Source organism: Pantherophis guttatus, chromosome 3, assembly GCF_059756535.1.
Source record: "Pantherophis guttatus breed Tessera chromosome 3, ASM5975653v1, whole genome shotgun sequence".
NCBI classification, from domain to species: Eukaryota; Metazoa; Chordata; class Lepidosauria; order Squamata; family Colubridae; genus Pantherophis; species Pantherophis guttatus.
In genome coordinates, this window is record NC_142065.1 from 32,989,434 (window position 1) to 33,010,659 (window position 21,226).

At 36.9% G+C, this 21,226-nt stretch overlaps 1 protein-coding gene and 1 long non-coding RNA gene across 2 annotated transcripts in view; one reads left to right on the forward strand and one right to left on the reverse strand.

Moving 5' to 3' along the window:
- Positions 1 to 547: 547 nt before the first annotated feature.
- Positions 548 to 20,786, reverse strand: ASIP (agouti signaling protein). The gene is made up of 3 exons (XM_060689686.2): positions 20,627 to 20,786; positions 1,932 to 1,993; positions 548 to 1,421 (listed from the first exon to the last, which is right to left on the reverse strand). The coding sequence occupies exons 1-3, from the start codon at positions 20,784 to 20,786 to the stop codon at positions 1,245 to 1,247; spliced, it is 399 nt and encodes a 132-aa protein (XP_060545669.1). The 3' UTR covers positions 548 to 1,244.
- LOC148114538 (uncharacterized) overlaps positions 20,718 to 21,226 on the forward strand; it is a 43,999-nt gene continuing 43,490 nt past the window's right edge. The window contains exon 1 of the long non-coding RNA XR_015733004.1: positions 20,718 to 20,831. This is a non-coding gene — a long non-coding RNA (uncharacterized LOC148114538). The remainder of the gene's footprint in view (positions 20,832 to 21,226) is intronic.

The window sequence follows — 21,226 nt, forward strand, 5'->3', positions numbered from 1 at the left end:
TTATTCACATAATTACAGCAGCACGAATAGTTTTCGCCCAAAACTGGAAAAACAATGATATACCATCAGTAGACAAGGTGATTATAAAAATTATGGAGTGTGCGGAAATGGATAAGATCACAAAGGAGATACAAGAAAAAGATGAAACAGAATACTACTTAGTCTGGGAGAAATGGTATACATGGTTGGAGGAGAAAGGGGAAAAAAAAAGGGGGGGGGGGGACAAAAGAAAACTAAACAATGGTTAAATTAGGTGGAGGAATATGGAAACAAATGGGAAGATACAAATTGTGGAAAGAAAATTAGGTACCTGTTTATGTTAAATGTAAATAAAATATTTAGATTAAGAGAATATATTATGACGGTATATATATGATATACTAGAAATATATGTATAAAAATATATTAATATAAGAAAGAGAAAATATATAAATATGGATTACTGATGTGAAGATGTTGAAAAGAAGATGTAAATATCTGTTTTTGTTTGTTTGTTTGTTTTAAACTGTTTAATAAAAATTATTTTAAAAAAAGATTTAAAGAAATGTATGGCATAAAACAATTGGGTTTATTATTCTTATAAGAAATGAATGATTGTAACATCACATAATTAATTGATTGTATTAAGATGTTGGATATTGAAACAGCTGACAATGGAAAACATTAGTGATTATATTAAAGGAGTATAAGGAAATACTAAGAATTATATCTGTGAGATTTTAAATTTAAAGGGTTTAATATAGAGATGAAGGGAAAAATTGAATTTGGTTAAGATTAGAGGTTAGAATGAAAGGTAATATTGGTTTAAAAAAAATAGAGAGAATAAATATTATGTCAAAAAGGAAGTATATAAATTGTAAATTCAGTTGAAATGACTAAAAACTGTTTAAATTTGTGAACCGGCAAATACTCTGTTCAGAAAAAATGCATTGTGTGTTTGTTTGTTTGTGTAAAAAATAAAAAAAACTTTAAAAAAAATTGCGGTATTTTTAATGTGCAACTTTCATTCTCTCAGCTTCCCTTCCCTTTTCAAGTGGTCAGCCTTTCCCCCATTTCACCCCTTCTCTACCATAATTACCATGGCAGAGACTAGCTTGTTTCTGATAGCATTACCCTTTGAGATAGATCCCACGAGGAATATGACGCTTGGAAGAAGATGAGTTTCTTGGCCTCTTTGGAAAATAGATACAAGGCAACCAGTCTGGAAGATATACTGAGAGTCTGAGAGCATTGTTGACTTTGATTTAGCAGTTTGGATTTCCTATACGGCAGTAGCAGACGGTCTGAAAAAGTCGGCAGTGGCAGAAGGCACAGAAATCACAGCAGGGATGAGACGGTGGCTTGCAGCTTGCCCAAGTAGCAACACAGTTCGGAGGGGGAGACGGTTTGGGTCGAGAAGGTTTTTTTTGTTGCCCCATTCTCTGAGGAGAGAAAAACAAAACAAAACATACAAATAAAGCTTTTGAAAAGTGTTTTAGTAGATTTTGCTGCTTAAGAGTGAAACTTGCTCTAACTGAAGTAGATCTGTGCATTTCACTTTGAGCACATTTTGAGCTACTTTATTGTATTAAGTTTTTCATTGTATTTTATCCTGCTGCAGATTTAAAGTACAGACAAGTGCTTGAAAAAGTAATGTGTGAAGAGCATGTTGGGTTGTTATATGCAAATTTAGCCATTAGTCGCTGGTCCAACCAGGTGTCTTCTTCATAGTTCACATAAGAATACAAATATTGTTTGTTATTTTTCTACAATATCCAATCTTAAAAACTTAACTCTGTCTCCAATTGTTTGTGGATTTCCAAGCCAAATGTGTAATAACCTCAGCAAAGTATAATTCCCAAAACTATTTAAGGAAGTTCATGACAGTCCACAAAAGAATATAAATTGGTAGTTTATTTATCTTTGTAAATATGCTAAGAATAATCACCCACCTTCATAGATTTTTTTCTCTCAGCTTCTTTCCTGCTTAGCTTCAAGGAAGTTTTGGTTAAATCTTTAGGGGGGGAAAAGGAGAAAGAATTCAGAAACTTGTATAATCTGAACTTTTAATTGCAACACCTAGGACAATATAGAATGTTTGGACAGGACATTTCAATTGTAGTGACCCACCCATGCATTTTATCTACATAAGCATGACTCTCTCTCTCTCTCTATTGTTTTTGGAATAGTAAAGTAGAAATAAAATACTTTTGCTTCTGCTTGAAAGAAATCACAATTATATTTTACTTCCAGTTTATGTAAATGGTCTCACATCTCATTGCTATTCCTGGGGTCTTGAAAATGGACTGAAATAAGGATGAGTATCTGGATGGCCAAATAGGATACTAAAAAAATTCTCATGCCTTTTAAACTGTGTGCCCAGGGAGTGAGTGAATTGTATGTGTGGGTTTTCCCCTTCTTTCCCTCCATTACTGTTTGATTTTATGCTCTGTGCCTTTCCTAACTACCCCAAACTCTTGTGAGCTTCACCTGGTTGTGACCAAGAGACTTTGGATAGCAAGGGGGATTGGCACTCCAAGGGGCTGTGAATCACAGTAAGTTGCATGTGGAAAAATAGAGTGGATGCACAAGTTTTATCTGGGACTCATTTCAGTCACATTTATACTGCTCCAAATATAGCAGTGCTCCCAAGTGAAAGGCTTGAAAACTGAATGGTGGGCAAAGATAGGGGAGCTACGTACCTCATTTAGGAGGTCTCCCGGGTGTATGTGTACACCCCAAACTGATAAGGATTAGCTACGGACAGAGAAAAGTAAAGAGACCAGATGTCCCGCTTTTGGTGGGACAGTCCCGCTTTTGAATAATTTGTCCCGCGTCCCGCGGCGTTTTAAAAAAGTCCCGATTTTTGGAAAGAATGCACAACAAGCTAGGGAACGGCGCAGTGGTGGGTTGCTCCCGGCTGCCTCCTGAGTCCCAGCTGATGATTAGAGGGAAAAAACCTGTTTAAACTCTTGCCGCAGGGCTTCAAAGGCCACCGTACAGCTGATCAGTGTTAAAAGAAAACAAATGAGTAGACCGATGCCTGCAAAAATAGAAAAAACAGCCCCTTAAAGCTTCAGCATAGGTTAATTAGCACAAGTTGATTAGATCGGCTTCCCGACTCTCAGCTGATTTGCTCTCAGCTGTTTTGCTCAGGGCTCTGTAGTTGCTAGCTGCAGAGTGCTGGAGATTTTTTTCCCCTAACTATGCTGAAAAAGCGAAACTGAAAGTAAAGCAGGGGCTTTGCTGCAACGTGGCAAAATGAGGCAGAGAGAGATTTCTTTTTCTTTTTCTTTTTCCTCACCAAAAAGGTAGGTGCAAAACTGCAAACAATGGGAAATTTAGGGCAAAAGAGGAGAGTTCAAGATTTTAAAACACAAAAGAAAAAAAGCTCTATTTAACTAGGGAATTGTAATAATTGAGATACTATTAATTGTATATTGTGTTGAAAGCAGAAATGGTTAAGTTGTGGTTTGGAGGAATATATGGGGGAAATTATTTGGTTTATTATTATTGGTAAATATAATTAATGGATTTGTAAGAAATTGGATTGCATGGAAATAATTGGAATATTCATGTTCATATTGATTAATATACAAAAAATATAGTTATATAACTAATTGATTTATATTAAAATGTTGAATTTGTATTAAACAACTGTATTACATAATTACATAATTAACCAATGTGAGGATGGATATAAAAATAGATGATAATGGGAAGGGGTATAATATAGAATAGAAGGGAAAAATTGAATTTGATTAAGATTAGAGATGAGGATGAAGGGTAATATTGGTTTTTTTAAAAAATAGATGAGGAATAAATATGGCAAAAAGGAAATATAGAAATTGTAAATTTAATTGAAATGACTAAACACTGTTTAAATTTGTGAACCAGCCAAATATTCTGTTCAAAGAAAATACATTGTATGTTTGTATGTGTGTTTCTAATTATTGCTATTTATTCATATTTGTTCTCTTTTATTCTTTAAAGTTTAACAATTCATTCTTTATCTTAATATCTTTATATTTGTTTGGGGTTGGCTTTCTTCCCTTTCATCTTTTTTTTTGTACAGCAATCTTTCTCCTCAAACCTACCACCTCTCTCTTTTCTTTCCTTCTTACTTTCTCTTCCCCCCCTCTTCTTCTCTTCCCTACTTCCTCTTCCTTTCTCCTTCTCCTCCTCTCTTCCTCCCTCTCTTACCCTCACTCTACACTAATTTCCCTTCCCTTCCTTCATCCCTCTCGATTGCTGTATCCTTTTATGCATATGGGCTACTCAGAGGGCTGAAAAAGTTATTTTTGACTGGTCTGGTCCTCACACTTTTGACCAGTCCTCGAACTTACCACTGTCCTCACATTTTACATTTTTGCCCTATCTTGTCATCATGGTGAAGAGAAGCAGTCGTGAAATGAGTGACATGGTTGTTAAGAATGCTGCACGGGCATAAATGTGAGGATGGTCATAAGTATGAGGACCAGTCAAAAGTGTGTGGACCTGTCAGAAATGACTTTTTTCAGCCCTCTGGTTAGTCCTTTTGTGCATATGGACCACTCAGAGGGCTGAAAAAGTTATTTTTGACTGGTCCTCGCACTTTTGACCAGTCCTCAAACTTACGACTGTCCTCACATTTTACATTTTTTGCCCTATCTTATCACCATGGTGAAGAGAAGCAGTTGTGAAATGAGTGACATGGTTGTTAAGAATGCTGCACGGGCATAAATGTGAGGATGGTCATAAGTGTGAGGACCAGTCAAAAGTGCGAGGACCTGTCAGAAATGACTTTTTTCTATACACATAGCCATGGCCACCTGGTCACATGACCAGCTAGCCATGCCCACCCAGTCACATGAACCCCCCAAGCCACGCCCACAAAATGGTGGGTGTTCCGCTTTACCAATGTTAAAATCTGGTCACCTTAGGGAAAAGGGACCTTTGGTTTTGCATGTTTCCCCAATCTCTGCATTAGGAAGGATGCTGGATGTCTGGATTTAGGCAGGTGGATGCCTGATTTAGGCAAGAATAAAAAAGTGAAATACATAGAATTTATGTAAAAAAATTGGACTAAGATGTGGGATGAGACTAGTAATTTAATTTAATCTGGCAAAACAAAGGTACTTTCAATTGTAATAAAAAATAAAGAAAAAAGAACTGTTTTCCTGAAAAATTAAATTGTTGTTGTGTGTACAAATGTTTCTATCAGTTTAAATGGAAAGAGACTATTTTACTGTCATTGTGTATGCATGCATTTTGTAATTTTATGTTTAAAGTAAGGAAAGTTAAAAAGATGACTTAATTATGCTATGTTGAAGATCTATGAAACTAATCCATAGAAGGCAATATATTTCTTTCTGTTTCTTCATTTTATCTGCATTTACCAGCCTCAAAGTAAAACCTGGAGGCTGAGAAAAAAGAAGGGATGTGTGCAGTGGTGGGATTCTACCGGTTCGCACCGGTTCGTTAGAACCGGTTGCTAAGTAGTTAAGCAGTTCGGAGAACAGGTTGTTAGAAGAAATCTCCTTTTGTTCTTTTGCACTTTACAGGGTTAATCCTGTAAGGAATTGTTGTTTCCTAGCCTAATCTTTATTGCCCTGCTTACAGAAACTGCCTCTCCGTTAACCCTTATTAAATTCTTGGCAGTACGCTTAGACTTACTGTCACTTCCGGTTCCTGAGCTTCTCAGAGGTTTTTTTTTGGATTTGACTTTCTTAAAGGGGAAGGGTTATTTTAAGCTTTTTACACCACTGTTGGGAAGAACTATTCCTCTGTTGGAGTTCTTCCAGCCAGGGTGCAATGATCAGCACTTTGAAGAAATAATTGTCATTAAAAGCAGAAGCTTTTAATGACAAGGATCCAAGATGAGTGACATTCAGCAAGGTTTATTGGCTAGCTAGAAAGATTGACATTCAAACGTGAGTTTACATACCCTTTCTGACTTTTGGTCTAAAACTGGTTTTTGGTGAAGTTTAATTGTGCTTGGTGATGTTTAATCCTGTGTTTAGTGATGAGATAATTTCCCCTATTCAGCTTTGTTTGGAAGGAAAAATGTTAATCTCTGTTCCTGAAAAGAAGCAGTTTCGGAAATCTGACTAGTTCCTGTGTCTATTTGTTCTGGTAATTGGTTTAACAAGCAACAGATACTCTGTTTGCTCCTTTGCTTCATTCTGGAGAGCTTAAATGATCTCTCTGCTAAAGGGTTTAACTTTATAAACAAGAGTTGGATGCTGATAGTTATCATTGCATTTTAACTATTTTAATTCCTCAAGGTGCTCTGGACCCTGCCTGATTTGGAACTCCAGTTTGCAGATATTTCTAATCTAATGATTGATATTTAGGGCAGCTTTTTGCAAGCAAAGAATCTTTTTGTATTTTTGTACAGATAATCCTTGATTTACAACAATTACAATGGCACTGAAAAAAGTGACTTATGACCGTTTTTCACACTTACAACCATTGCAACAAACTGTCATTAGGGCAAAGAAGTGATGTCACATGATCACCTGGCCACATCCACCTGGTCACATGAAGCACTGCAGTTGTGAAATGAGTGACACGGTTGTTAAGAATGCTACAACAGGAATAAATGTGAGGATGGTCATAAGTATGAGGACCGGTCAAAAGTGCGAGGACCGGTCAGAAATGACTTTTTTCAGCCCTCTGAGTAGTCCCTGTGCACATAGCCACGCCCACACGGTCACATGACCACCAGGTCACGCCCACCCAATCACATGATCACCAAGCCATGCCCCCAAATAAGTCACGCCCACAGAACCGGTTGTTAAAAAATTGAATCCCACCACTCGATGTGTGTAAGGTACTCTCTTAATCCTCTACACTTGCAGTCTGCCCCTAAAAACAAACTGTTTTGCTTTTAGGACTAAATAGTTATCCTTTCCTCATGGCTGTCTGGATCTCATTTTTATTTATTCTTGTGCAACCCCGGCTCGAGCTGGAACCCCAAATTATTCTTTTGACAAAACTAATAAACAAAAATAAAAATTAAATAAATTTGAATAATTGAATAATTGAAATTTAAATAAATTAAATTGAATAAATAAAAATTATGAACATAGAGGAAGCCATGCAGCCGTTCATCCTTTTGCTTTTGCAGAAAGGGCTATTTCTGATGACTAGTACCGCAGAGCCTTGCTATCTGATAGCAGGGAGGAAAACTCAAGAACTGGAAAACAGTTTAAACTCTTATTTAAAGTACAAAATAAAATGTTGTTCACTTGATAAGTTGGAATGCCTACAGGCAGATTCAGGCCTTTGTTATTCTCTTCTATTAGTTTTTCACTGCCTCATTAATAGCTAGTGTTATTCTAAAACAGATAGACAAACACAGGGGTCAAAAAACTCAATGTCCATGAAGTTTTAATCTCTAACTGAATGCACTATCACCCTGTGCCTCCCCTTTAATTTTCCTCAATAAGTTCTTACAGTAAATAAAATACTGTCAGATTAGTTGCTGTCACCTATAAAATAGCCTTACTCACATGGTCCAACTGTTCTGATTTTTCCCAGTTTTGAAAAACGACCATGTGTGAATTATAGCCTTTGTTTAACATTTACATTCCACATAACTTCCAAATTTTCACCATTACAGCCAGATGTGATTCAAAGTCAAACCATATGTAATGCAGAAAACACATGTTTTATGTCCCTTCATAATAGGAGTTCAGTTGATAAGTACACAAGATAAGACTTCTTATGACTAAGGAGGGAGACACTTTAGCTATGGTGTGTGATCAGCTTGGTTCCCTCTCTACTGAGAATTTCCAGATGCTTCTAAATCTCATCACATAAACCTTTGCTGGCTTTGAATTCACTTGCATGCTATTCGTTTGTTTTGAAGGTCATTATATGGCCAAGAAGCTTTGTTGTACCACATTCTGCCGTTCCTTGACTTCACCTGTGACACAAACGGTTAAGGATGTGGTTAGTATAGTTAGAGTAACAGAGAAAATAATCAATCCTGCTTTTGTCCTTTCAACATTTGTTTTCTCCACCCCCTCCATTTCTCACCTCCGCTTCTGAATGCAGTATGATTTATTTACCAACTTTATCCTTAAACCAAGAGATGTCATGGGAGAAAGAATCACCGTCGTCTAATGGAGACATCTTTAGAGTGAAACCTGACTTACTATGTAATGGAACAAATTTAAATTTTGTCATTGTCTAAAGCAATGGTTCTCAACCTTCCTAATGCCGCAACCCTTTAATACAGTTCCTCATGTTGTGGTGACCCCCAACCAGGGGTGGTTTCTAATTTTTTTTACTACCGGTTCTGTGGACGTGGCTTATTTTGTGGGCATGGCTTGGAGGTCATGTGACTGGGTGGGCATGGCTAGCTGGTCATGTGACCGGGTAGCCATGGCTATATGTATAGGGACTACTCAGAGGGCTGAAAAAAGTCATTTCTGACAGGTCCTCGCACTTTTGACTGGTCCTCACACTTATGACCATTCTCACATTTATGCCCGTGCAGCATTCTTAACAACCATGTCACTCATTTCACAACTGCTTCTTTTCACCATGGTGATAAGATAGGGCAAAAAACGTAAAATGTGAGGATAGTCGTAAATTCGAGATCTGGTCAAAAGTGCGAGGACCAGTCAAAAATAACTTTTTCAGCCCTCTGAGTAGTCCATATGCACAAAAGGACTAACCAGAGGGCTGAAAAAAGTCATTTCTGACAGGTCCTCGCACTTTTGACCGGTCTTCGCACTTATGACTGGTCATCATTGATGCCCATTGTAGCATTCTTAACAACCGTGTCACTCATTTCACAACTGCTTCTCTTCACCATGGTGACAAGATAGGGCAAAAATGTAAAATGTGAGGACAGTGGTAAGTTCGAGGACTGGTCAAAAGTGCGAGGACCAGTCAGAAATAACTTTTTCAGCCCTTTGAGTAGTCCATATGTATAAAAGGATACAGCAATAGAGAGGGATGAAGGAAGGGAAGGGAAATTAGAGTAGGAGTGAGGGTAAGAGAGGGAGGAAGAGAGGAGGAGAAGGAGAAAGGAAGAGGAAGTAGGGAGGAGAAGAAGAGGGGGAGGAAGAGAAAGTAAGAAGGAAAGAAAAGAGAGAGGTGGTAGGTTTGAGGAGAAAGATTGCTGTACAATAAAAAAGATGAAAGGGACTTCCGGGTTGCTGTTTGTCGCTGCCAGACGTTCCTTTGGGATCGTCAGCTTCCATCGCCTGTTAGAGCCGCCTTCACAATGGAATGGCGGCTCGAAAAAACTCCGTTTCCATGAGGAAACGGAGATAGAGCCGGCAGGGGTGGGTAGAACTCTCTGCGGAGTCCCAAAAGTTTTTTTTTTACTTTTGGGACGGAGCGGATGAGATGCCCCGTATCCCCAGCCACCGCTCCGGGCTTTGGGAGACCTCTGCTGATGCAGAGCCAGGTGTCAAAAGCAAGCCTGCAAATTTAACAGACTACTCAAAGAAAATGTGAGCTGGACCTGTAATATTGAATCGCAAGTATTTTACTGATTTTTTTTAAAAAAAATTACTTAAGAGAGAGGAGGAAAAGAAAGAGGAAAAAAAAAAGCCTTTTAAAATGGCGTTGGCTGGAGGAGAGGCTGAAAGGGAAAGTCCTTCCGTTTTCTATTACTACAATGTAGCGGAATAAATACCACTGGCTACATTTGTAGACAAAACTTCGCTCCTGTGTCTTTTTCTTTTTTTTTTCTCTTGGAGACCTGATATTGTTGTTGATTGGAAAGAAGTCCTTTTTTTTTTTTTTCTTGCTTTTTTTTTAACAAAGCCTGCCTGGGCGGAAACATGGCACTGAGACTCATAAAGTCAGATAAACAAGAAGGGGGGGGATCCCCCCACCAACAACTTAAAGGAACAAGTCTTAATTCTTCAGTCTCAGAAACCTGATTTTAATATAATAGAATTTTTTATAGAGGAGATTGAAAGAAGGGAGGAGATTGTGAATCAGCAATTTGAAAAATTTAAGCAGGAAATTAAAGAATTGGTGAAATCTAAGTTTGATTTTTTGGAGAAAAAATTCTCAAAAGTGGTTAATGGTTTTACAGGATTTATGATACAGTTGGACACAAATACTAATGTACTAGAGTCTAAAATGGAAGAAATTCAAGATAAATTGGACAATAGAATTCAAAAAATTGAAAATGATTTGACAAACACTCAGGATAATAGCTTAGAAGAAAAACCTAAAATGGATGCTGATCAAAAGTATGGTAATGCAGAAAATCTGCAACAGAAGATTGAAAAAGAGATTTTAATGGTACAATATAATTTCACAGAATATGCGATAAGATTAAGAGGTTTGCAGGAAAATAATAGAGATGATTTAAAGAAAATATCTTCTGAATTTCTAGCTGGGATTCTAAAGGTTCAACCTGACGAAGTGTTTTGTAGGATCGACAGAGCTTATCGAATCAACTCCTGGATCGCTAAGCAAAGGCAATTGCCTAGAGATGTGGTGATTTATTTTACAGATAAGGAAATTAGGAATAATATCGTTCAAAATTCCTTCAATTCTAATTTGCAATTGTATGGAAGAAAGATTTGGATTTACAAGGAACTCCCACCTAAGATATTGATGGAAAGGAAGAAATTTGGTTTTCTGGTGAATGAGTTAAAAAAGAGAAATATCTCCTACAGGTGGGACGCCCCAGTTGGTATTATATTTAGATACCAAGGAGAAAGATATCAGCTAAATACTGTTGAAAGAGCGGAAGAATTTTATCAAAATAGGTTGAAAATGAACTTAACATCTCCAGGTATAATACAGGATAAGCAGAAGGAGCCGGAAATAAAGGTAAAATATCGAATTACAGAGACTGTACCAGATGAATTGCCTTTGGATTTATTGGATACCCCTGCTGGACTATCTACAAATTTGAGAGAAGAGGCATCTAATCTTAATGTGATGACTTATCAAGGCAAGGATAAACATGGAAACCAATTAGGGGATATACAAGGGATAAAAAAGAAATATGAGATACAAAAGCAAAACCAACAAGACCAATCTACAAAGCAGAATAAAAACCGACCAGATGATACATATTTTGTAGAAAGGGAACCAGGATGGAAACCGAACCCACAAAAAGAAAAGAAAAAAAGAAATAGGTGGCATAGAAATAGAAATTTCTAAATCAGGCAACAGTGAAGCCAGTAATTTTAAAATATGAACGATTATGTGTAAACACAGAAGAGGCGACGTATTGGTTAATATCATCCTGAGGTTTGTGGCAGATCTCTGCATGGCCGTAATCTGGGGACATGAAATGAGCCTTAAACTGATGGATTTGAATTATCCATTTTGGAATTTCTTTTTGTGTTGATAAACATATTATATTATCTTGAATCACAAGGCAAGAGAATTATGCTGGGGCATGCAGAAGATCGGGTTGTTACCCACTACGATGATGGGAATTAATAATCCTGATGAAACCCACAATTCTTACTATATGGAATATAATTATAATGTCACTCGGGTGGTTGTTTTTACTTTTATACATATAAGAAGATATTTACTATTGATGGGGGCAGATATGATTGAAGATCCTGAATAAACTGTTGCACCAGTAAGCTATGTTACCCGATTATGGATGTTGGTTCTACCAATCTAGTGGAAAGACCTCAAAGAAGATACTATATGGATTATAAATTTAAAGTCATTGTCTTTTCTTTTTTTTTATTTAGATATAATGGAAAATATAGACATATATTTTTAAGTAGTGTGGGCAGTGAATCAAAGATGTTAAGAAATGTTGTGTATGGCAATTTTGCATGATAGTGGGTGAATAAGCTAGTTAGTAGATTGATTAGTTTAAGAAAAGGGATTTTTAAGTGTTATATTTAGGGGAGTGGAGGAAATGGATAGAGTGGAATAAATGTTAAACTAGATTTTATGGGGAAGGCCGCTTTGAAATGTTATAGTAATATATATAGAAGATTAAATGTTAAAGTAGGACTTATCGTATAGTTTTAAAGTGGAGAAGTTATTCTATAATGTCATAGTATAATGTCTTTTTTTTTTCCTTTCTTTTCTCTTTTTTGATATGTATGGATAAAGGGGGATGTTATAATATTAATAATATTTTTAGTAAGTAAAGGTCAATATCTAGAGGAGGGAGTAAGTAATCTGTTATGAATTAGGTTTTTTTTTTGTTATGAAGAAGTCACAGGGGGGGATGGGTGGGGAGGGGGGGTTAGGGAGGAGGAGGGAGAGGGGGAAAAAAAAGGGGGAAAAATTTGTAGTTGAAAACTTTTTCAATAAAAAAAAATAAAAAAGATGAAAGGGAAGAAAGCCAACCCCAAACAAATATAAAGATATTAAGATAAAGAATGAATTGTTAAACTTTAAAGAATAAAAGAGAACAAATATGAATAAATAACAATAATTAGAAACACAACACAAACATACAATGTATTTTCTTTGAACAGAGTATTTGGCCGGTTCACAAATTTAAACAGTGTTTAGTCATTTCAATTAAATTTACAATTTCTATATTTCCTTTTTGCCATATTTTTCCTCATCTATTTTTATAAAAAACCAATATTACCCTTCATCTTCATCTCTAATCTTAATCAAATTCAATTTTTCCCTTCTATTCTATATTATACCCCTTCCCATTGTCATCTATTTTTATATCCATCCTCACATTGGTTAATTATCTAATATTACAATTGTTTAATATAAATTCAACATTTTAATATAAATCAATTAGTTATATAACTACCTTTTTATATATTAATCAATATGAACATGAATATTCCAATTATTTCCATGCAATCCAATTTCTTACAAATCAATTAATTATATTTACCAATAATAATAAACCAAATAATTTCCCCCATATATTCCTCCAAACCACAATTTAACCATTTCTGCTTTCAACACAATATACAATTAATTACAATTCCCTAGTTAAATAGAGCTTTTTTTCTTTTGTGTTTTAAAATCTTGAACTCTCCTCTTTTTCCCTAAATTTCCCATTGTTTGCACCTACCTTTTTATGTGAGGAAAAAGAAAAGAAATCTGCCTGCCTAATTTTCCAACGTTGCAGCAACAGCAAAGCCAACAGCCTGCTTTACTTTTGGTTTCGTTTTTCAGCAAAGCTAGGGGAAAAAAAACCCTGCTCCAGCAAGCAAACAAGCAGCAGAGCCCTGAGCAAAACAGCTGAGAGCAAATCAGCTGAGAGTCGGGAGCCGATCTAATCAAGGGCTAATTAGCCTATGCTAAAGCTCCGCGGGCCAATAAAATTATAAAAAAACACCGAACCATTTGTTAAATTGCTGGCAATAAATAGTGGTGCGGAGGGGCAGGGCAAGGCAGCAATTTAATAAACGGTTCGGCTGAACCCCCTAGAACCAGCAGAATCCCACCACTGGCTATAGGGTGGCCCTTTCAAGCCCCGCGACAAGAATTTAAACAATTTTTTTTCCTCTAGCCATCAGCTGGGACTCAGGAGGCAGCAATAGATTGGGAGTGGGCAGGGTAAGCGAACGGCCGGCGATCCAACAGAGCAGAGAGTGAGGGTGAGTGAAGGCATGGGGGAGGGCGAGAGAGGGCTTTGGCGACCCCTGTGAAATGGCCGTTCAACCCCCAAAGGGGTCACGACCCCCAGGTTGAGAACCGCTGGTCTAAAGAGAGAGTATAAGGGTGAAAAATCAGGATCAGTAGTAGTAATTCTGAACAGATACAAAACACTAGTTAGAAAGTGCTTTAAAACAAGCAATAAAAAGCAACTGTTTCAAGATGTATTATTATTGTTTAAGTTGCATATTGTTTTGAAGCTCCAGATAGCTAGCAAAGTGACTAATGAATAGAATAGAATAGAATAGAATTCTTTATTGGCCAAGTGTGATTGGACACACAAGGAATTTGTCTTGGTGCATATGCACTCGGAGTACATAAAAGAAAATCCATAGTTTAATATAGATAGTCTCAACATCTACAACTGAGGCCCAAATTTCCATTTCTAAGAAGACAGTTGTTAAGTGAGTTTTGCCCCATTTTAACACCTTTCTTGCCACAGGTATTAAGTGAATCATTACAGTTAAGTTAGTAACACTTGTTAAGTGAATCTGGCTTCCCCATAAACTTTATTTTTGTCAGAAGACTGCAAAAGGTGATCTTCTTGACAAACCTACATAATCCTGGGATACTGCAACCCTCATAAATACATGCCAGTTGCCAAGCATCCAAAATTTGATCACAAGACCATGGAGATGCTACAATGGCCGCAAATGCGAAAAATGGTCATAAGTCACTTTTTCCAGTGCTGTTGTAACTTCAAATGGCCACTAAATGACTGTACACTACCTCCAAATGATTCTATATTGTCCCTTACAAATTTATATAATTTATTCTCAAGGCTTTAGAGTAGGGGTGTCAAACTTACATTGTCACGGTGGTATCACATGATATATCGGGACTTTTTTCCCCTTCATTAAACCAGGCGTGGCCGTGGCCAGTGCGTGATGCATCTGCCCATGGGCCGGGAGTTTGACAACCCTGCTTTAGAAGATCTGATGATTACTAATATCACTAGAATAATTTCTGACATATATTAACTTTAAGTGATCATGAAAGCCATAAAGATTTAATTAACAATATATGAGCAGATGGCTAACGGCAAAAATGTTCCTATCAATCCCAATGGGTCTTTATATAAGTACCTTTTTATAAATTGCCCTTGATGTTTCAATTGGCTCATCTCATAAACCTGCGATGTGGTGAACTTTATATGGGTTCAATTTGAATAGACCAGTAATGTTACCCGTATTTGTTTCTTTTTAAAGATCAAAAGATTTATGAGTGCGACTGTGAAGATGAGGTTTGCAAATATAGGTGAGATCCAAATTGCTCAGTATCTAATCTGGAATATAGGTGTTGTGGCCCGTCAGCAGCCTGTACAGCTAGTAGCTGATTCCGACAACGAGGAGGCTGGTGTGGTGCTGCGCCAGTAGCCTGTGCAGCTGGCACTCAAGTCAGATAATGAGGAGGCTGGAGAAGATATGGTGTCAGAGGTGGGGATTTTGCCAGAGCCTTCAGAACCTCCAGAAGCTCCCTTAAGTGAAGAGGATGTAGAAGAGGAGCCTCTTCTCGATGCACGGGTGCGCAGAGCTGCCAAAAGGCAGGAGTGGCTCCTCAGGAGAAGATCTCCTCAAGAGTAAGGCTTGGGGCTAATTGGCCATTCCCTTAGCCTATTTAAGGAGGAACGCAATTTGCAGGGAACAACTTAGTTCACATACCTTTGTGTTTTGTCTTGCTTATCTTATCAGCTTCTTGCAAATTGCTTCTGGGCATTCTGCCAACCATAGTAAGCTTTCGGTTATTATTCTTCGAATTCTTGGTGGCTGTTAATGCAGTTAATTAACAGCCATTGTTGTAAAAGACTGGTTTATTTAGTAAACTAAGGTTTGAATGGACTTTGTGTGTGCTGCGTTCTTTGGCGTCCGTAGCTGGGGCAGAACAATAGGTTTTTGATTTGAGATATTCAATTTGATTTTCTATTTCTCCCAGAACAAAATAAAATAACAACGTAATAACAAAATTGAAATTAAATTATATCATCTTTTATACTTGTCAACTTAAACTAGTACTTTCTGTTATGCTTATTTATGTAATACGAGTGAGCCCTTAACTTGTTCCTTGCTTTTAGCAAATTTAAATATATTTTACTCAACCATTTAGCTTTCACAAAAATTCAAGATTTTGAAATATTTCAGCAATGTTATGGGATTATATTCTTTTGTTTATTTCTTTTTATAATTTTTCCATAAATATTCTACTTTATTCCGTTGGTTTATTGTCTGCTGCCTAGGGACAGATTGCGCCTAAATTGAATAAAGTAAATTCAATTTTCTAGGGGTCCTGGTCAGCCCCTTGCCCCCTAACTGCCACTTTAATCATATCTGTGATATTATATTATGGTGAGAGAAAACAGTGTCCATATGTAACTGGTTAAATTTGTTATCTGTTTATGTGGTATATAGTTTCACTGCAATGTTTGCACTCTGCAAACACAGAGCATTTATCCTGGCGCCTGTCCTCTGGAATGATATTTTTCCAGAGATCTCTATTGCTCCGAATTTGATGATGTTCCCGAAATCTTTAAATCTTATCTCTTCTCCTAGGCCTTGTGATTTACATTTGTGGAGCCCTTTTTTTTTTTTTAAATGTAAGCCAGCCAGAGTTGTTCCAGAGTCAATAATAATAATAACAACAACAACAACTGGGAACATCAAGTGGAAAAAGTTGTCGAAAATGAGAAGTTGAAAAACTTGTGGGACTTTCGAATACAGACAGATTGTCATTTGGAACACAACACGCCAGATGTCACAGTTGTCGAAAAATGAAGCATACAATTTATTTTATTGAAAAGTTTTAAAAAGTTTACATATATATCCCCCCCTTCCCTCCACCCTTCCCTCCCTACTTCCCAGAGCAAAATACAGGGTATAACATTCAACAATCATAATCTAACATAGTCTAATTAATTATAACCTCTTACATCCCTCTAATACTTTAACTCCACATTTACCAGATTAAATTTGAATACATAATAACATCTCTCTATCTATTCATAAACTATTTGAAATTTTTTAGTCCGATATTTATTTTGAATATAATCTATCCATCTTCTCCATTCTATCATATATTTCTCATTTGAATAGTCCTTCAAATACGCTGAAATCTTTGCCATCTCTGCTAAATTTGCTACTTTTAATATCCATTCTTGAGTAGTTGGCAAATCTTCCTTCTTCCAATACTGCGCCACCAACAATCTTGCTGCAGTTATTAAATTCAGGATCAAATTAGTCTCTATAACCGTACAATCCGTGATTATACCCAACAAAAATAACTGTGGAGTAAACTTTATCCTCTTTTTAAGAATATTTTGAATAATCCACCAAATTTTTATCCAGAATGCTTTAACCTTTTTACAAGTCCACCATACATGAAAATAAGTAGCGTCATCACAATCACATCTCCAACATTGAGATTGTAAATTCGGGTACATACAAAACTAACTTTTTGGGATCTAAATGCCATCTATAAAACATTTTGTAAAAGTTTTCTCTCAAGTTTTGCGCTTGTGTAAATTTTACATTTCTTACCCATATTTTTTCCCATGTTTCCATCATTATTGGTTGTTCAAAGTTTTGTGCCCATTTTATCATACAGTCCTTAACTAATTCTGTTTCCGAGTCTGTTTCTATCAATATATTATACAACCTTTTTATATGCATTTGACTCTGGTCTCTAATTTGTTTTACCAAATTTTTAATGCCCTTCTGCCATTCTTCCAAGTTCGCATCCTTTTTTAATATTGGTATCATTTGAAAAAGGAATAAAAACTTAGGCAAAACATTCATTTTTACTACTGCTATTCTACCCAACAAAGACAGTTGTAATTTTTTCCAATTATCCATCTCTGTCTGTATTTTATGCCATAACAATTCATAATTATACTTATATAATTTCCCATTTGAAGTTGTAATATAAACTAAAATCAATTCTAGAAAAAGATTGGTGCCTATCTGAGAAAAATGTAAAGTCTTGTTCTTTAAAGTTCCATTCACGCCAAATGTCTCTCAGCACCATATCCTCCATCATGTCAAAAAAGGATTTAGGCAATCTTGCTCGCATTTGAGTATTTTGCAAAAGTTTCTTTTTGTCCATCCAATACTCCATTCCAGTCACCCAACATTATACAAGATTTATAGTCCCAGTTTCTCAATTTTGTACGTAGCAACTTGTAGAATCTGTCTGGTTGTTGGTTGGGTGCATATACTCCCACTAAAAGTACTTTCTTTCCTTCGATTAATAATTCAATTGCAATATATCTACCTTGCAGATCTGCTTCAATTAATTTAGCTATTAAATCTTTCTTTAGATATATAACTATACAATTTTTCTTCTCTGGAGCAGATGCCACAAAATGTGTTCCCAGTCTCGCATTTATCAAATATTTTTGGTCATTTGCCTTAATATGTGTTTCTTGCAAACAAATTACATCATTTTTAAATTGTTTCAAGTAATGGAATACTTTCTTCCTTTTTTGCGGTGAGTTTAAGCCATTGACATTCCAAGTTAAAAATCTAGTTGCCATCTATGGCCCCCTGAAGCCTTTTGAGCACCGATTGGAAATCCTCCTGGAATTTCTTCTTCGGTCTTGTCCCCCCACCCCCAACAGCTTCTTTATTTATGCTTGTACTTACTTGGGTCGTTATCTGGGTTTGTTGCATCTTTAATTCTTGTTCCTTTCGTTTAATTGCCGCTCGTGTTTGTCTTTGTTCTTGGGCTTCTTCTGTTTTTTCAAATAACTCCAAGGCTTGCACAGCCCCCGAAAGTTGCACTAATTCTTCTTGGGTACTCCAAGCCTCTCCCTGGGCTTGTGCTTGCAAGCCTTCCTTTCTAGCGTCTCCTGCTTCTTTTCTTTTTCTGGCTCCTGGAGATGGTGGGTATCCAGCCTTTAGTACATTGACATAAAAATCTCTTGCCTTCCAAATTGTATTGAGACGATATCGTTCTCCTGAATAATTCACCACTAATCCGGCTGGAACCTTCCATCTATACTGTATCTGACAATTTCTCAATTCATCCACTAAAAATGCATAGTCTTTTTTAGCTCTCAACATTTTAGGGGGAATTTCCTTGAATACTGCAACCTCCTGTCCTGCCACTTGTAGTTTATTTTTGTAAGAAGCTTGTAAGATCCCATTTCTTATCTTCATGGTAATAAAATAGATCACAATATCTCTTGGTAGTTGTCTTTGCCTGGCAATCCATGAATTAACACGATAAATTTTATCAATTTGCCAGTCACACTCTGCTTTGGACTCTCTAGTTAACTGTGCAAGAGCTTCTGCAAAAATCTCTTTTAAATTTTCCTGATTATTTTCTTTTAAGCCTCTTACCCTCAAAGCAAATTCCATCGCCCTATATTGTGTCTTTATAAGTTCTGCCTCTGTCTTGTCAATCTTGATTTGAGCTTCATCCACTTTAACCTCCAAATTCACATTAGATTGATTAATTTCTTCAACCTTTTCCTCCAATGATGTAATATGACCCACCAAACCCTGAAATGCTTCCACAGTGTCTTCTCTTATTTCTTGATTACGAGTTTGGATTAGGTCCTTAATTGCTGCCATTTCCTCAGAGACATCTTTAAATACAGATGTGATTTTTTCTTGCAATTCAGAGGCTTGTACCTTTAAGGCACCTTGAAGAGCCTCCAGTGTCAATACTTGTGTTTGCATTTGTGCTTGTGCCTGTGTATCCACTGGGGCCAACAAAGACTGCAATTTAGGGGTTTGAGCAGGAGAACTTCCAGCACTTTTTGGAATGCCTGTTTTTGTCTGCTTTGAAGCCATTCCCAAATTGTAATTTTCAACAACCAGCCCACTGAGTCAGTAAATATTTTAATCTTGATCTTTAACCAATAATATGGCTTATAGTAAGTCAATACTTTATTCTTTTAGTCCCAGAGTCTTAATTCTTTAAAGCAATGTCCATTAGAGTTAAACGGGGCTGACACCTTTAACAAGTTAACAAGCACTTTCTTCTTTAACTTTCATTTTCCACGCCCATAACAAGCCAGCACCATTTTCTTTCAACTTTTTCCCGTTCTCATCAGACCCAGAAAAAAACAATATTCAGCTGGAGTTAAAATTTGTTACTTGCAGTTATAATGTCTCCTGTCTTTGCTCTGCCTGCTTTTAATCCAAGTGTTGTTAAAAAGTTGCTTGCAGGGATGGTTGCGGTGTCTTGTTCTGCATGAAGCAGACACGTCCCGGATTCGGAGCTCTGCCAGGTTCCTGGGGAGCTCTCACCCTTCGAGCTCCAGAACTGTTCCTGGAGCTCTTGGGGAGCTCTACCCGCATCTGACTGCTCTCTCTCCCCTCTTTTCCTGAGGAGAGAGTTTCAAAGCTGCTAGACAGCTGATTTTCGCTGTTCTAGCAGCTTAACGAAGTCATGGGGCTAGCACTCCCAAAGGAGCGACCGCCGACGCCTGCGGAGCCACCAGAAGTCCCATACAATTTATTGATAACGCTGTACCAGGAGACACCAGAGTCAAAGAAAAGGAACTGGAAAAAATCATGAAATATCGCAACCTGGCCATCGAAACTATGCGATTATGGATGAAACATGTAACAGTGATACCCATTGTCATTGGGGCACTTGGTAACATGTCCAAGAATTATAAAATACATCAAGAAATTGCAGCTTCTTGCAATAACACCAGCAGAACTGCAAAATACTGTGCTACTCGGAACATCGTACATCTTAAGAAGATACCTGGTTGATATCTAGGATGCTGGCAGAAACCCGTATCAACTATTAGCGCCAGTCAATGATATTTGTGATACATTTTTAAATGTTCAGTTGACTGAGTTTCATGTTTAATGAATAAAAGAGACAACAACAACAACAACAACAACAACAACAACAACAACAACAAAAGCCCTGAGTCCTGTAGCCCATTTTTCACCAGATAGCCAGGAACTCCAACATCTAGCATGGACCTTGTTAACGTGGGCAACATCCAAGCCTGCTTTCTGAAATTTACATCTCACCATATATATATTTTTTTGGGAATCTGTGTTTATTGCTGGCCTTAAGATTCAAAACAGGATTCATTTTTACCAACCTACTATAGAGATGGGAGGGAGATCCGGGATCTTGATTTTGTTGCTATTTATCGCATAGTTGTCTGAGTTCTGCTTTTCCTCAAATATCATGTAACAATAGCTGGCTGTAAGCAACATGCCGCAAAGAAGGAAGCTCAGGAGAAGGTTCTTATATTCCATTCTGGAAGGCAAAAAAGAAAACATGTTTTTGCTAAGATCTCGGAGGTAAGTCATATATCAAAAGTATAGCCATTTTTTTTAGCATCTGTGTTTCTTTGTCCTCCCTCTTCAGTTATCATTCCTTCGCCATAATGGACAATTCCAGTTTTAATCTGTTACAACAAAACAGAAAAGTGTAGAAAGGTGCATCCATCATTGATTAAAATGAGATGAGAAAGCATATTTGATCAACCGAGTTAAATAATTATTGCATAAAGAAGCAGTTTTAAATTCCTTTTCATCCTTTCTTGAATATCCCAATGTGCTGAGTGTATATGTATCCCTGCAAGAAGCAGTTCTGAATCATTTAATAAATACCTCTGTGAACACTGAAGCTCAAGCTCCAATATAAGCATTGTTTACATTTTTGATTGTGGTCTCCATAATGTGACATGTAAGAT

Coding starts and splice junctions, on each gene's coding strand:
- ASIP (XM_060689686.2), bottom strand. CDS start 20,786: ATGGAATATAAGAACCTTCTCCTGAGCTTCCTTCTTTGCGGCATGTTG. Junction 1,994..20,626: donor CCCTCCCATCTCTATAGTAG/GTTGGTAAAAAT, acceptor CCCCCCCTAAAG/ATTTAACCAAAACTTCCTTG. Junction 1,422..1,931: donor AGAGAAAAAAATCTATGAAG/GTGGGTGATTAT, acceptor TTCTCTCCTCAG/AGAATGGGGCAACAAAAAAA.